The sequence below is a fragment of the Tubulanus polymorphus genome, chromosome 4 (assembly GCF_964204645.1).
Source record: "Tubulanus polymorphus chromosome 4, tnTubPoly1.2, whole genome shotgun sequence".
NCBI classification, from domain to species: Eukaryota; Metazoa; Nemertea; class Palaeonemertea; order Tubulaniformes; family Tubulanidae; genus Tubulanus; species Tubulanus polymorphus.
The window spans coordinates 13187514-13204876 of record NC_134028.1 but is presented as its reverse complement, the minus strand read 5'-3'; the positions used below and the strand labels follow the sequence as shown (position 1 = coordinate 13204876).

At 37.6% G+C, this 17363-nt stretch overlaps 1 protein-coding gene across 1 annotated transcript in view; it reads left to right on the top strand.

Moving 5' to 3' along the window:
- The window catches only part of LOC141903491 (protein transport protein Sec31A-like), a 232773-nt gene that overhangs the window by 83615 nt on the left and 131795 nt on the right, over window positions 1–17363 (top strand). The window contains exons 12-14 of the mRNA XM_074791612.1: window positions 5031–5264; window positions 7719–7793; window positions 14813–14899. Coding sequence (XP_074647713.1) covers window positions 5031–5264; window positions 7719–7793; window positions 14813–14899 — 396 coding nt within the window. The remainder of the gene's footprint in view (window positions 1–5030; window positions 5265–7718; window positions 7794–14812; window positions 14900–17363) is intronic.

The following is a 17363-nucleotide window of genomic DNA, read 5'->3' as shown; positions in this document are numbered from 1 at the left end:
TCCCCCATGGGCCTATCAGCCTAAGATAAATAGGGTCGATCAGACTCAACATGGCTGTCCTGTGACCTTTGTCAAAAATGTCAATTTTCGCCTGAATCTGTGTCCTGTAGCTTCCTACTGGTTTGCCATTTTTTCATTGAAATTTGTGTTGGCGATTCTGTTGAAAGGGATCTTCAATACATGTGACAGGTATTTTTGATCAGCCAATTATCACGCAATTGGCAGCCATCTTAGTGCCATCAGTACTCGTTAGTAGGTGGAAAACAGTTTTTCCACATTATATTGACACCTAAGTATATTTTGTTACCACAATCAATTGCAAAGTTGTTGCTCATAACATGTTCTATGATTGTGGTGAGTTTCAAGGTCATTGGCATCGTCGTCATGTCTGTCTGTCTGTGGATGTTTCTTTATGACAGGATTTAAGCTGTTAGTATGGACCGATGTTTCTGTAAATTGGCGGTTCCTGAACTTCGCTGAAAAAGCTGAAACACTGAAACGCGGCCCCGCTCCGGAAAAAAAAGTTCAAAACGTGTATTGTCGGTTCCTAGCACGATTTCAGCTTTTTTCGGGAATTCCCAGAAATTTCAGTGTTTTTCGGGAATTCCCTGAAATTTCAGCGTTCTTTTTTCAGCGTTTCAGTGATTCAGCTTTTTCAGCGAAGTTCAGGAACCGGTAAATTGGGACATATATTCTGTACTTGGTGTAGATGGTGCAGCTTGGTTATTATTTGATTCTGATGTTTTTAAGTGCTCAAATTTGGTTATAAAATAATCAACGTTACTCGTTAGTTCAAGACGTTGTGGCGTGTTACTACGGTGACGCTCAATACACTCGCTTTGTGTATCACAGAACACGCTTGTACATGGAGATATGATACACTCATACAGTACGGGCACGCTGATCTAGTCTAACGCCTTGCGCGCGATATTCAGCGCTAGTGCCGAGAGCCTAGGGATTGCTCCGGACACTACGCAGTGAAGACTTTTGGAATTCGGATAAGGCCGGATCATTCTTTGCAGTTTCAGACGGTCGCTACTCTTTACGTAAAAACCAGCGTAAATTAATTAGCCAGCTGGGATTTCCGCCCCGAATATATCACTCGAATTTACTGAGTACGGGAGCTTCAATCACAGACGCAAGAAATATTGATGACAAAGTCAAAGTTTAACTACGTATTCCACAAAACAGACAAGGTATTTTGATGAATAGAGTTAATTTTTTTCCAAAAAGACATCATTTAAACACCGAAAATATTATCAGCGCACCACAGCAGGTAGCGTGCATCCACCATTTTCCGCAGTGATGACACCACACTCCCAAGATCCGTGTTTTGATCAATGCTGAGAACTAATCTAAAGTAATTAAAGATGGCATTAAGTGTCATCAATTGAACCCGTCATTTTTATGCCCTTACGTTAGCAATTGTTGGAGCCCGGCTATCTTGTATTTAGTTAGCAATCGTTGGAGTCCGGCTATCTTGTATTTAGTTTGCAACACCGATGATTTTGATATTTATGATAGGCCTACTTAGTGTACAACACGAGGTGATTGCATTGTCAGCAATAAGGCGTTAACCGTTTACCATTTATGTATCAATTATGTGTAGTAATAGATAACGCTTCCCACGGAGAAGATAAGTGTTTTTACCACGTGCATACAGACGTGCATCAACAGACCCACATTTTAATTTTTGAATGGTCATGCGAAGACATGGTGTCACATTTAAAAACGTTTTAAAGGTCAAGTGCCGTCTAATCCCTACTTTTTGTGTTTTACTTTTTAAATGATACATAAGTATATAAATGATGACCTGGGATCAGCCTTATAGAAAAAAAATCACTTATGTGTCTTAGATCAGTAAAATTAAATAACTGGATCATTGACCTATATAGCGTATGCATCTTGGCCGCAGCGCCACATTCATGCATCATCTTTGCCAAACAAACATACACGTGTGTGAACTCAGGACACATCTATAAAATCTATAAAACAACATCATTCCTTCGGTTTATTCACAGTTCTACTGCTGGCTATCCATTGTATGTTTGTTGTGTTATGTATAACAGTATCATCCGAAAGAATTTAGGAATCTTAAACAACTTCTAAAAGGATTAAATACGCTACGAATGGTGATTATGCGGTGCGGGATAAGAGACTGGAAACTGTTGGATTATTTCAGACGTACACTGCTTATTTCACCACGGATTGTTTTTAAGTCTGTCTAATAAAGCTAAGTTCATTGTTTTAAATCAAATCTATTAGTTTGCCATAGCTTCGCTATTCATAAAGCGTACTTAAGTTAGTTATCCTTCAGTGGTACAGCTCACGTGGAAATGTGTGTTTGACTACAATGATGTCAGCCATTGTGGGTTTTTCACAGCAAACGCGCACCTGCTGTGTACGGCAAACTGGTGAAAATAGCCGACTTTAAAGTCTTCTTTCTCAGTAATGGCTTTACTAAAATCAAAATTAGTTAACACACTTATCATTTATAGACATATCACATTTAGAAAATAGGTTTTACACAATATTCTATTTAGAGGGCACTTGAGCTTTAAGCTTGGGCCTTAATTGCATTACTATTAAAAGCTATCATGAATGAAACTATTGAAAGCCAAATTCACTCAGTTGCTGAACTTGATTTCAACAGTAACCGGCCATCCTGGTTTAATATGTACTGCCCTGAAATTTGAAAAACTTACATAGCATCTTCTGATTTTGTTTGTCCCAAGTAGTTAATGCTCAAGTTTTAGTTGTTTTATGTCATTGCCTCACAGGATCAAAATTGTCAAGTCCAAAATGTTCATAATTAAACTTGCGTAACTGTCGTTCTTCCGCTGGTGAATATTGATTTCTTGTTCCACTTGGTCAATCATAAAACTAGCTTTGGCCCTCAGGGTACAGCTAGCAGTTGGCCTTAAGGTTCAGTCTGTGAACAGCTTCAAGACACTCATGTTGAATCATGGATGTGAAGCTTGTACCCAATGGACTGCATGGTCATTGGCCTATGCCATGGGTTCTTGGTGATTGTGCCGAGAGCAGACTTTATCCGGTGGCCATGGTAAGTATATTTACTGACGTTTTACCTTGATAGTATAGATTAAACATGCACCGCATCAACACAGTTATTTCCATTCACTTTTCAAGTTCTAAGTCAATACCGAAACCCATGGTACATTCGCATCTGCAACGTCTCTACATATTCAAATATAATTCACTGTGTGGTACATGACATTTATAGCAAATATGCTCAGAAGACATATTTTGGGTTTGGCTTTGGTAAAAGTTTGGCAGCTTTCTCTGATTTTTCGCTTTCAACCAGTTCTGAAATGGTGCCTCAATTATTTGACGTGAATTGGGCAGAATTGATTAAGAAAGCCTACATCTTGACTTGGTTTTAATTCTCTTTACGGCACCACTTACAGCTCTCTCTGGCCATGCATTTGAAATTGGGGTGCTATGAATGATCTCAATTAGTTGTGTGATGATGGGAAAGAATTTATTGTAGGGTACAAAATTTGATAAAACTTCTTTAACATTCTCTCCAATGGAGTTTCTACAACAATCTTTAAATCAGACAACTTCTCTTTGCGATCCTTATAATTTTCTTTTTTTTTACATGAACAGTTTTAACCCACTTGGGACTTTAGTCCCAGCGGGCTATTGCGTTCACTTTTCGTCCGTCATCCGTCCGTCCGTAGACGGAATCCAGTCATTTTGGGAAGTTTTGAAGACGCTTCAATGTAATGTCTTGATATTTGGGTTACACATGTATCTACCCTAGACACATATTCAGCCCAAAACCTGGCCCTGTCAGAATCAAGATGGCCGACTGGCAGCCATTGTTGTTCGCCAAAATCAGCACTTTTTACACATTTTTGAAGTTTTTGAGGAAAATTTTGAAGACGCTTTGATCACCTTGATCTCTCGTATATATTTGGATCTCCCCAGGGCCCATCAGTGTAACAAAAATTGGGTCGATAGGACTCAAGATGGCCGCTCATGACCTTTTAAGTGCCCAAAAATGTCAATTTTTGCCCGAATTCTGAGTCCTGTAGCTTCCTACTGGTTTGCCATTTCTCATTGCAATTGCTGATGGGTATTCTTTGGAAAGGGATGTTTTATACATGGGACAGGTATTTTTGATCAGCCAATTATGACGCAATATGGGATATCGACAAATTCAAGTTCTGGAATTTCTCGTTTGATGGCGCTAGTCAGAACCAGAAATTGGATCCTAAATCCTCCATGTTCTAGTTCATTTGCAATAAAAATCTCTCGCTTCAAGTTTTTAGTTAGCGATATTTTACTTACTATACATAGTCACGTGTAATCCTTTAAGTATGATATCCTGACAATGTGTTGAATTCGATAAAACCTCACTTTGAATGCTAAATATCACTAAAAATATAAAAAAATTACCAAAAATCACAAATTTAGCGATGACCTTGAAGCAGCTAACGGACGTAAAGACTGGTGCCGGGTGACATCACTTTGTTGATGAGTTCAAGACTCTAAGGGTAATTTATTGCAGGCTACACTGATAAATATGAAATAATATTATGAATTAAAATTGATTTTAGAAGGACTACACTCGTAGATTCATATTAAAAATATGAAAAGTACTGTTTTCTGTCATATGAATTTTATTTGAATATTTTTTCATATCGTGAAAAATATATTTTTGAAAATACAAAGTAGTTTCCCTGCCGCGCCTACCTGTGCCCTACGAAATTTTGGACGTAGACCACAAACAAATGTTTATCTTTGGTCTTATTTGCTACAACATAATTCTTAAAGAAAGATAAAATACAAAATAAACTTCTAGAACTTCGATGTCATGAATTAAAAAGATTTTTCAAGCAATGCCCTTACTCCAAACAACCTCTAGCTATCAAGGTAAACCACACTTTGCCCATGGGCAATTTATTTATGAGTTGGATCTCTTAAGATCATTGATTTCTTGTTGGAACACTTTTATGAATCTCATTGGCCTAGATTTAATTTAGTTAATTTACTTATTCTAGTTTGGTGGAAAGTTGATATCATTTGGCAATACTAAATTGGATCAGCAACAACAGCAGCATCAACCTACACCACGTGAAGTACATGTTAGTCAGGTGGTCACTGAGGCAGATATTTTACATAGTTCAAACCAACTCGAGACTGCTTTGTCGAATCATCAATTGACTGAATTTTGCAATTTAAAGATTGAAAACTCTACGGATGAGCATGACAAAAACATTTGGAAATTCCTTAAGGTAAGTCATGGTACTTAGGATATTGGGACGCTATCATAATGTATGAATGTAGCATTATTGCAAGGGAATTTTTGAGCATCATCACCATAAAATCGCTTTGTGTTTTTAAAAAAGATGAAAATTGTTTTTTAACAGAGACATCATTTCTTGTTTTGATGTGATTCCAGGGAACCGCAAAACATTATAAATTTTCCCGGACTGAGGTGCCCTTTTGATAATTCATGGGAGGAGGCTTGACTGATCCACCGCTATGTGATTCAGCTATAGTGTATGTTTGTAGCACCAACTGCACTGATTGAATTGTATGGAGTACAATTCTGACAAATCATTTCAATACAAATTTTTACTGCTTCCAAGTAGTTCAAGTACCAGTATCATTAATGCAGAAAACCTGCTATCCCCGCTATGCATGTATATTTGTAACATTGTTGTCTTCATCATATTTCGATATGGCTTTGGAGACGTGACTGAAAATGACTTGTTCACAAAATGCTGTGTTGATACTCATCATTTGTACCATACACTTTTGTTGTACAATACATGCCATTTAAAGTATTGCCAAACAAACATCATTGCTTCTACGGTAATGGTCACCGGTCAATCACTTGGCGCCGGTCTTTCACCGGTTCAGCTGTTCTAGCCGGTTTAGTTTTTCGACTACTGGTTCTGAACCGGTCTCAGGTATTTCCCAGGTATCAGCATGCGATAGTCGGGATGCCGGCACAGGACATCAGGTCAGGTCCAGTAGCTTCAAGCACCAGTCTGGTCCGGGTGTCACCGGGCTCTGATCATCCGGTTCGGTTAGCATCGAAATTTCTTATGCTAAGGGATTTCCGCGATTTCGAGAAGATTTTCGATTTATTATTGTATGCAAAGCTACCGGAGTTACTACAGGTAAGCCTATTCCCGATTGTTTCCCTGACTGTTGCACATCTGGCAGGGAAAAGGAAGGTTATGGCGGATGCTCTTTCTTGTCGAGGTCAGGTTATTGAGACGGACCGGGTCCTCCACCAAGAAGTAGCCAATTGGGTTTGAGACATGTTCGTCAATCCGCTGCTGGATCTATTTGCCACCCGGTTCAATTGGAGGTGTCCACTTTTTGTTAATTATTATGAGGGGTCCACGTGAGCAGTTGTTTATTCCACTTCTTGATCACCTAAAAGGTGACATTTCTCAAGATTCTGTGCTCCCTGGGTCACGTCGTTTATCAAGGACATCTTATTTAGGGAGAATCTTTCCTTGGAGGGGGTTGTTTCTCACCCGGTGAGGTCTTTGGCTACTTCCTGCGCAGCCCTTTCCTACGGCCTTTTGGAATCCTCCTTCCACTTTTACATCCTCTTATTTACAGGATGTTACAGGCCAGTTAGGCTCATTAGCTTCACTCGGTGCTGTTGTTATAGCTCAAGGTGTCAGTTCTTTCGGATTGGAATCTCCTTCCAATTTGATGTCCTTTTATTTACCGGATGACACAGTCCAGATAGGCTCATTAGCTTCACTCGGTCTTGTTATAGCTCAAGGTGTCCGTTCTTTCGGATCAAACTCTTAAGCATAGAATTTTTTATGTTTACATAGTCAGGATCACGAGCTGTGTATTCGTGTACATAGATTAAGCTCATGTTTCGGGAGTATTATTATTGCAGTATTATTTTCGTGGGGGCCCTGAGCTGGACGCACTCACTGTGACCAACCAGTTTTCCTTATGCTACAGTGTTCCATTCTGTGCTTGGGTAAGTGCTCTCTTCTTTCCCAATTACCTTGCGACTTGCGATTGAGCTGTGGTTTTTCTATCGACCTAAGGAAATCTTACAATTTTTGTAGCTAAAATCTGTATTTCCGAATAGTACTTATCCTTTCCTATGGTGGGAGTTCCGCCCTCCTGTCCTGCATAGCGGTATTCTTGAGTCTGCTATGGTTTAAAAATACGGCAGATATCTCCAGTGGCTTATTGCAATACCGCTGGGCCTGGTCATATAGAAAGAGCATTGCCGATCAAACCAAATTGGGGAAGTACTATTCGGAAATACGAATTTTAGCTACAAAAATTGTAATGTTATGCATGCTTTAGCATGAACAATAAATGCCAAGATGGCTGAATAAATGTTTGTTACTGTTAATCAGAGAAATTGGATTGTCATCCATTCAATTGGGGGAATTTAGAAGAATCTCCCTGACAGATAGAACATGACCTTTGGTCCTCTTGTTCTAAAAATCTTGCTATCTAGTCATTTCTCTACCAATCGATACCAAATATGCACAGAAAAGTAGTACAATGTAAATGGAAATACATGTGTCCGGTCGCTCACAAAAAAACATGAAAAACCTTTGAAAATGACTGTTACATTGGGAATTATGTGCCCTTTTCAGGCAGCCAAAATTCAGCACTGGATCCGCCCCTGAGAGTTCTAACAGTTTTTCAGTCTTTCGTCTAACTTAAATGGTATTATTCTGTTTTAGACTAACTTTCACAAAGATCCACGTCAACAGTTTTTAGAATTGATTGGGTACAATCGTGCAAATCTTGTCGAAAGTGTAAGTACCAATGGAAATTTCTGTTCAACAACATATGGTACAGCCTAGAAAGAACTTAACTCAGTTTTCGTTTGCTTTTAGTTTTATATCATTCGAACCGCGTTTGTAATTGGTTTTCGTTTAGTTCCGAATGCGTTCGACACTCGTAAGGGATGAATATTTGTTACAAAATTAAGCTTTTCGAATGCTCCTATTAGGAGTTTATAATGTTACTGCATGTATTTCACCAAGTAGTCGTCCAAATAAAAGAAGTTGCAATCTAAAAGAAGGGAGCTTCTATTAATACGTACGTGCATTCGATGTGGGCGCACCTGATGCGTTGAATTTGAACCGCGGTAGCAACTGGTTTGATTCGCATTTCTATTTCGTTTTATCAAAAACGAAAACGCATCGATCTCTGACGAACACCGGACACATTATGAGTTATGTTACTTCTAGGCTGTACTGTATTATTTGGTATGGCTTTTAGCCAACCTGATAGTGGGCTGAATTCACTTTTCATTGATCTATCTATGAATCGAAAAATCGAATCAAATTATTTTGAAAATTTTTCATGCTTTGATGGAATGTGTTGATATTTGGTTTGTATTGGTGTGTCCCAATCTATTTCAGTCAAGCACATGAAATTGAAATTGTTTTTTGTATTTTCTTTTTAAACGATAATTTTACTAACTTTATTAATAGATATTATCATTCTTGGGGAAAACCCACTACTCAACCTTTCATCACAGTGGCAGCACCTTTCCCAAAATACTAAGTAGATTCAGTGCCGGGAAAAGATCCGTATTGCTAAATTAAATTCCATTTTTTAGCCCTTATCGGACTTAAGTCCCAGCGGGCTATTGCGTTTACTTTTCATCTGTCGTCCGTTCGTCCGTCCATCCGTACTGGCAGCCATTGTTGTTCTCTAAAATCAGCACTTTTAACACGTTTTTGAACTTTTGGAGGGAAATTTTGAAGACGCTTTGATCAATTACCTTGATCTTTCGTTTTATTTGAATCTCCCCTGGGCCCATCAGGTTAACAAAGATTGGGTCGATCGGACTCAAGGTGGCTGTCCTATGACCTTATTAGTGCCCAAAATGTCAATTTTGGCCCGAATTCTGAGTCCTGTAGCTTTCTACTGGTTGGCCATTTCTCATTGCAATTGCTGATGGGTATCCTTTGGAAAGGGATGTTTTATACATGAGACAGGTATTTTTGATCAGCCAATTATGACGCAATTGGCGGCCATCTTGGTGTCATCAGTACTCATTCGTAGTTGGAAAAAGTTTTTAATCATTATATTGATCCCTAAGCATATTTTGTTACCACAATGAATTAGTGTAGCATAAGTGTAGCTTATAAGGTGTTCTATGATTGTGATGAGTTTCAAGGTCATTGGTTTTTGTATATGGCCACCAGGGGGCATTGAATAATACAATATCTTAGTATTTCTGTATTATATTTGTACCAATGCATAATATATTACCACAATCAATTGCAAAGTTGTAGCAAATGACATCGTCTATGATTGTGGTGAGTTTTAAGGAAATTAGTTATTCTATATGGTCACCAGGAGGCGCTGAATAGTATAATAACTTAGTATTTCCTTATTATATTGGTACCTAGGCTAGAGTTTCAAGGTCATTGGCATCGTTGTCATGTCTGTCTGTCTGTGGATGTTTCTTTATGACACGATTTGAGGTATTTGTGTGGACGGATTTTTCTGTAAATTGGCACATATATTCAGTACTTGGTGTAGATGGTGCAGCTTGGTTATTATTTGATTCTGATGTTTATAAGTGCTCAAATTTGGTTATAAAATAATCAACGTTACTCCTTAGTTCACGTCGCTGTAGTGCGTTTCTACGGCGATGCTCAATACACTCGCTGTGTGTGTGTAACACAGAACACGCTTGTACATGTTTGAAAAAAACATCATTCAAACACCGAAATATTATCAGCGCACCACGGCAGGTAGCGGTGCATCCACTATTTCCGCTATGATAACACCACATGCCCAAGATCCGTGTTTTGATCAAAGCTAAGAAGTAATTAAAGATTGCATCAAGTGTCGTCAATTGAACCTGTCATTTTTATGCCCTTACGTTAGCACTCGTTGGAGCCCGGCTATATTGTATTTAGTTTGCAACACTGATGATTTTGATATTCTTGATACTTAGTGCACAACGCGTGTCGATTTGGATTGCCATGGAAAAGTGGTTTTACCGAGTGCACACGGACGTGCATCAACAGACCCACATTTTAATTGTCGAATGGTCATGCGAAGACATGGTGTCACATTTAAAAACGTTTTCAGCTTGGGCCTAAATTGTTTTACTATTAAAAGCTATCATGAATGAAACTATTAAAAGCAACATTCACTCAGTTGCTGAACTTGATTTCAACAGTAACCAGCTGTCCTGGTTTAATATGTACTGCCCTGAAATTTGAAAAACTTATATAGCATCTTCTGATTTTGTTTGTCCCGAGTAGTTAATGTATAAGTTTTAGTTGTTTTATGTCATAGCCTCACGGCATTGAAATTTTCAAGTCCAAAATGTCCATAACTAAACTTGCGTAACTGTCATTCTTCCGCTGGTGAATATTGTTTTCCTGTTCCACTTGGTCAATCGTAAGACTAGCTATAGGCCCTCAGGGTATAGCTAGCAGTTGGTCTTAAGGTTCATTCAGTCTGTGAACAGTTTCAAGACACTCATGTTGAAATATGGATGTAAAGCATGTACCCAATGGACAGCATGTTTATTGGCCTATGCCATGGGTTCTTGGTGATTGTGCCGAGAGCAGACTGTATCTGGTGGCCATGGTAAGGATATTTACTGATGTTTTACTTTGATAGTATGGTTTAAACATGTGCCGCATCAACACAGTTATTTCCATTCACTTTTCAAGTTCTAAGTCAATACTGAAACCCATCATGGAAAGTTTCTTTCTGGTTGTATATTGGTCCAGGGGCGTTGAATATTGAAATTGTTAGATAATTGAGCATTTGAAACCACTTCCCACGTGGGCATAGTGTCCCTGGACTCCTAGTTATTAGGTCTCGTCTCATCCTTCATTTATGGGGACTGGCAAATTGATAACAGTCTATATCTATACCATAGTAATGAACGTCAACAAGTGCGAGAGAAGTGAGACTTGAAATTTAAGTCTGAGGAATTTTCTTTAACTCGAGATTATGTGGGGGGGGGGCTGCGTTCGCACCCAACGCAGTTCCCCAGGCACTAGAAGTAATCGAGGGACATTTTGAAGAAGCTCAATAATCATGCTCTTATATGTATATATATATATGTATGCCCCAAGGGCCCATCAGCATAAGAAAAATTGGGTCGATCGGACTCGATGGCCGCCCTGTGATCTTTTTTTGTGCCCAAAAATATCAATTTTGGCCCAAATTCTGGTTTGCCATTTTTCATTGAAATTTGTGATCAGTATTCTTTGGAAAGGGATCTTTATTACGTGAGATAGGTATTTTTGATCAGCCAATTAAAACGCACTTGGCAGCCATCTTAAATACAGCAGCGTTGCTACCGGTGAGGTTGGTCCGACCAATGATTACCAAGGTGGTTCTTCTGATTCGTTCAAATTTCCATTAACTGCCCCCCTATGGCACTCTTCGCCCGGTTCTACACGTTCATCAATTCCTTAGGCTGACAATTGATTCACGATCCGAACCCGAAGCGCACGGCGCTTAGGCAATGATAGCAATGATTCATTTATGTTATATGTCTGACCAATAATCAATTGGTTGCTTCTTCCCTGAAATGAACAAGTTTTTTATCAACAGGTTTTTACTCATAGTCTTAATAATTGATTATTATTCTAAAGATACATCTCCTAACATGTAATTGGAATCACCCAATTCTTTTTTTTGCCACCAGGGAGAATTGAATATTGAATTATAAACAATTTGTCTATTCATAATTGGTACATAATTGGTATAATTGGAATTCATTGGTACCTGTATGTATATTTTGTAACCACAATCAATTGCATAGTTGTAGGTCATGAAATTTTCTGTTATTGTTGTGAGTTTCAAGGACATTGATTTTGGTATATGGTCACTAGAGGATGTTGAATAGTAGAATAACTTATTTCCAAATATTGGTCTTAAGAATTTTTTTTAATCACAATCATTTGCAATGTTGTAGTTTGTGATATGTTCTTTGATTGTGTTGACTTTCAAGGTCATTGATGTTTGTATATGGTCACCAGGGAGTGTTGATTAGTACAATAACTTAGTTTTTGGCTCGTGTTAGCGAGCCTATGTCAACCGTCTGGCTGATCGATAATCATTTGTATGCTTACTACACTACGCTCAAAGCTATTTTTAGCACACTCAAACACAACTTCAGTAGCCTGTAATTTCACTACTAATGGATGAATTGAAAGGATTAGGCAAAAATATATCTAGGGTTTTCTGTTACATCACAGAAAACCCTATTGACATTCGCGTGTTTATTATTATTATTTGACAATAGATGTCAAAACTGCAAAGGCTTTCTTACCTTACCGCTGTTTCCGATAAAATCCGTTTTATTTCATATCGTATAGATCAAAAATTGAACCCCATTCAATGAGGCGACATGTTTTTCTGAGTCGTCATCCCGAAATCCACCGCAGGCTGCTCGTCAATTCCATTATTAAATCAAGTATAAAGAGACAAATTTAACAATTACCTATTTTCTCTATCGCTACACTTTACCGATCCACAGGATATTTACTACTCTAAATATTGTACGCACCGTCGAGCTGTAAAGATCGATGAATGAACGTGTGTCTTTACATCATCGTTCTGTGGATCCGCTGCAAGTTCTCCTTGCCATGAGAATCAAATAAAAAACTAATAAATTTATTACTCCCAGGGATTTGGCCCCGGGCTTCAAACAGTTAATCAAACAATATTCTAATTTCCTTTACTAAATTTGCCGGATATTTACTATGATGAATCATTTAAGTACTGGCGCCAGCCGTAGGCCTAAACTAAACACACCGAACAGATGCAGCGGAGAAAAGCTGTAGTGTTGACGAGGTATCAAAATAAATGAATTTATTACTACCAGTGATTCGGCCGCGGATTTCATTCATATATCAATATTCTATTTGTCCCACAGTACATATCGATTTTAACAAATCCACATCCAGGTCATTCACTAAATACCTGTATATAAGCTGAACTCACGCTTGATATTCGGATTCAGTGTTTTCAATACTGCGGATGATAGAAGATCAGTTCTAGGCCGCTTGAAGTGTTTATCGGGGTCCAACGCGCTTTACTGTTTCAAACAAACACAATATAACTGTTGTGTTTATTAACGGACACATGGATTGAACTTCAAACTAAATTTGCAATAAAAAATCTAGTTTTTGATTTGAAGTTGGTTCGAACAAAACTTTTTTTTGAAAAATTTGAAAAACTTTTCGTTCGAACAAAATATTAGTTGTTTGATCGAACAGAATTGTTTTCGCTCAACAATTTTTTATGTCGGGACAAAAAGTTTTTCGTTCAAACAATACCATAGCTTTTTCTATATTGGAGTGAAAGGTTTTCAGTTCGAACAATAAGTAGGCCTCTATTACTTGATTGAACAGAACAATATTCGAACAAAATTTCCTTTCTCAGGACAATAATTTTCTGTTTTCAATTCTGTTTTCGATCGTTGAAAACGACTGAGCCATTTAAGCGACCCATCATTGATACCATTTCCTAGAGGCTTGTAAAGTTATCGCTGATGTAGTGCCTTATCAAATGCTTTTTGAAATCCATAAAGAGAATAACCATCAAATAGTCAAATAACCATCTGGTCCAATCATCCATGGTTACAAGTAAGCCCAATTGACTGTTTGTAGACCTTGATTTTATAAAACCGTGTTGACCGTTGAACAGGATTATAAATTCCCTTCCCTTTCATAGCCTGGTGGAGCCGCGTCGGCATACACGCATTCGTATTCGACGCGAACAAGGCTGTGCAGAAAACCCATTATCGCTGCTTTGCAGCTATATTTCATAATTTGGTTTTCTTTATGGTGCACAAAGTTGAAAGCCGTGGGTTTCAATTTTTGAGAAATTAACCATAAAGTATCAAAAATTTGATTTATTTGAGCACGTTTTTTTATGCAGCATCTTTAACTGTCCAAAATTACACATCCTATTATGAATTATTAAAAAATATGTCAGTCGATAAACTTTGTTTCGTCTGTAAACGGCACTGGCCTCAAATTTCTATAAACTTGGGAGCTTCTGTCCTAATTGGGCCGTATGATGATGAAAAACCTCGGATGAAACCCAGGCTCTCACTTTGCCGGGTCACTCATAGTTTTAGTTGTTTTATATGTCATTCTATGATTATGAACATTAATTTGTTGAGACAAAAATTCCCATAATAAATTTTTCGAAGATTTCATTCTCGTTAAAAGTCAGTTATCACTGACCAAAATTAAGTCGTTTTTGATACATCATGTATATTTTTTCTTTTCTTCAATGGAATGAATTTTTGTGTACTTGTAGCCTATACATGACAAATCTTTTACTTCACACCACTGGTGAGCTACTGGACCATTGGTCCTTTATTTCACATTATATTAAAACCTTGGCATATTATGCTTTCACAATCAACTGCAAAATTGTAACTCGTGACCTTTTCTATGATTGTGTTGAGTATCAATGTCATTGGTGACAGTATATTATCTCCTGGGGGCATTGAATATTAAAATTGTTTGATTGCTGGGCATTTCAAACCACTTCCCAATTGGGCATGGTCCAATGGTTCGTTACCACGATCAATCGCAAAATTGTAGCTCGTGACCTATTCTATGATTTTGGTGAGTTTCAATGTCATTTGTTTCTTTATACGTTAACCAGGGGGCTTTGAATATTGAAATTTTCTGTTTGTTGAGCATTTCCAACCACTCGCCGAGTGGGCGTGGTGGTCCCTGGACCCCTAGTTTAGCTGCATTGGTTTTTCCTTGAATGAATGTGTGGCTTTTTATGCTTGTGGTTTTTTTTACATTGATAGGTGAGTTGCAAGACTAAATTGGGGCTTGTGAATGGCAATGCAGCTGGTATCGATGCTGGTGAATTAGCTCAAAGGATGGCTCAGTTAGTAAGTATCTTGTTCTAATTTCCGTAATTTAGCATATCAACGTGTAATAGTTGAATATTTGTCAGTTCATTTGACAAGGTATTTTACTTTGTCGCTCAGCACTACAGCCATACTGAGCAAACAAGTGTGCTTTGAAGTAGCATATTCGCAAATTAATGATGCTTGTCGTGAGTTAGACCTATTCAAAAAGTTTTCATTATGAAGATAAACAGTAAGATAGGTTCCCCAAATAGGCCGTTGTTGAAAATTATTCATGAATTAATTTTTGATGCCTAGATCATATGGAAAATGTTTTAGGATAAGCTTATGAGGCAATAGATTGAGGAAATCATTCTTCAGAGAAATCTGAAAAATAGCTGAATTGGTTAATGTAACAAGTTATCAAGGTTTTTGATTAGATAGTCCACCAACTGACACAGGGCTTGGATTTTACTTCCAGGTGGTTGATAATCTCCTTAAAATGCGCTAAATTGAAACTAAAGATAGATTTGAAATATCACAGAAATACCTTGTGATGATATTATTAATTTATCTGTTTTGAAGTTCCGATAATCAATTAAATGTTGAGGATCAGTGTCAGGCGGTCACAATGCCGTACTATATGAAAATAACAAGGGATGAAATGCCTTGGCATTTGCCTGTGACTATATTGATGTGGTCGAAACTGCTGGGTGCATGGCCGGCTAATTCCATGTGCTGGTTACCTGTCAATCAAAGTACATGTTATAGTTTCTCTGTCAATTCACAAATTTATGATTTCCTTATTACAGTGTTTTGTTTTGATTTGACACAGGTTTTGAAATAAAATCAATCGAACTTGAACTGATCTTGAACTTTGGAAGTTGCTTCGCATGTGGAGTATGTCTCCGCCACATCAATATGGTCACAGGCAAATACAAAGTCATTTCAGCCCTAAATAAATTAAAGTGCAAGCTACTACACATGTGTAGACCTTTCTTAGATTTGATATTATTGTGTCACCCTGGTAGGGCGGCATGACATTCTATTTTACTCGGTGTACACCATGCCCTTTCCTCTTACTAGCACTCTTTACTCTTCAAATTACTTGCAATTTTTTAAAATGTTTTGCAGCTATCATTTTCTAGGTCCATGGATTTCACCTATTAAAAATCAGCTTCGTTGCTATTCCAATATGGCTGGACATTATGAATTTTACACATACATGATAATGGGAAACATCTGGGAATTTTGAAAATTTGATTCCTGGCAGTTCAATTTGATCATGATACATTAACTCCGGGAATTTTAGAAAATCTATGGTCGATATGTTTCACAATCACCATTTTCGCTTTATTGATGAAATGTTTATAACTCCTCCAAGTAAAATTTGGGAAATAGTTTTGCACTGAGCACTGACATCAGGGTCATCTTTTTCCAATGTTTTCTTTTTTTCTGAAGGAGATAAAACTTTATCTAGACCTTTTTACTTCTGGGTTTTATTTTAAGATCTAAAGTTGTATTTCAAGATCGATTTCTGTGAAAGCTTTAGTTGATTTGGTTTTTGGGAGGAATATTTTTATTAGCACTACAGTAAATATCATTGACCATTGTGCAAAGTCCGGGAAAAATAGCTTTTTCTTAAATCGGATAGATGACCTTGATATGCTAATTAGCCGTGTGCTCAAACTACAAATTCAATCAAATTTTATTCCGCAAGAAAATATTAAATCCAATTCAATTTTACTTTATTGAACAAATAAAACATCAAATCCAATTCAATTTTGTTTTATTGAGCAAATTTCAGAAAATTCAATTCTATTCCGCAATAAAATCAATAAGACCAAGGGAAAAGATTTATCTGAGGTATTTGTTCCTGCCAGATCCAGTCGCCGTCTGTGCTACTTTTGTATTCTACGATTGTATTGTGTAAATTATTAGGTTTTGACTCTCAGCTTGGAGTATATTTTGACAAATTTAACCCACAGAATGCATCATCATTTGCCATTTTATGAAAAGCTCAGGCTGGCCATAGTGCCCCTTGGGGCTCATGTATCAGATATTTTGTGTAATGATCATGTTGTAATATTGTTGATGATTGCATAATGCTCAGTTAAGCGTGGGGCAACTGGCCTGATCATAGAAAAACACTCAAAGGCTGATGGGATAAAAGTCAATTACAGAACCTAACGCCACTTATGTCAGCCCAGTATGTTAAAAGTAAATTTTTGTTTTCGATGGGTTTCATCCATGGGCCTACCCAGGGTTCGAATATAATGACGGCAATCGACAGCTTTTGCCAACGATGTATTAGTAAATAGCCGTTGATGTAGTTTTGTACCGAAGGCTTCAAATGCCGTCTATTAAATTTCTTTAAAATGCTGTTGACAATTTCAACCACTGACACCAGATTTTGTAATCAAAATTCTGTAAAAATCTGAAAAGTTTGACATGAAATCAAAAGTTTCAACAGCTGATGCCTTAACTGTGTGCTGTACGGTGCTGC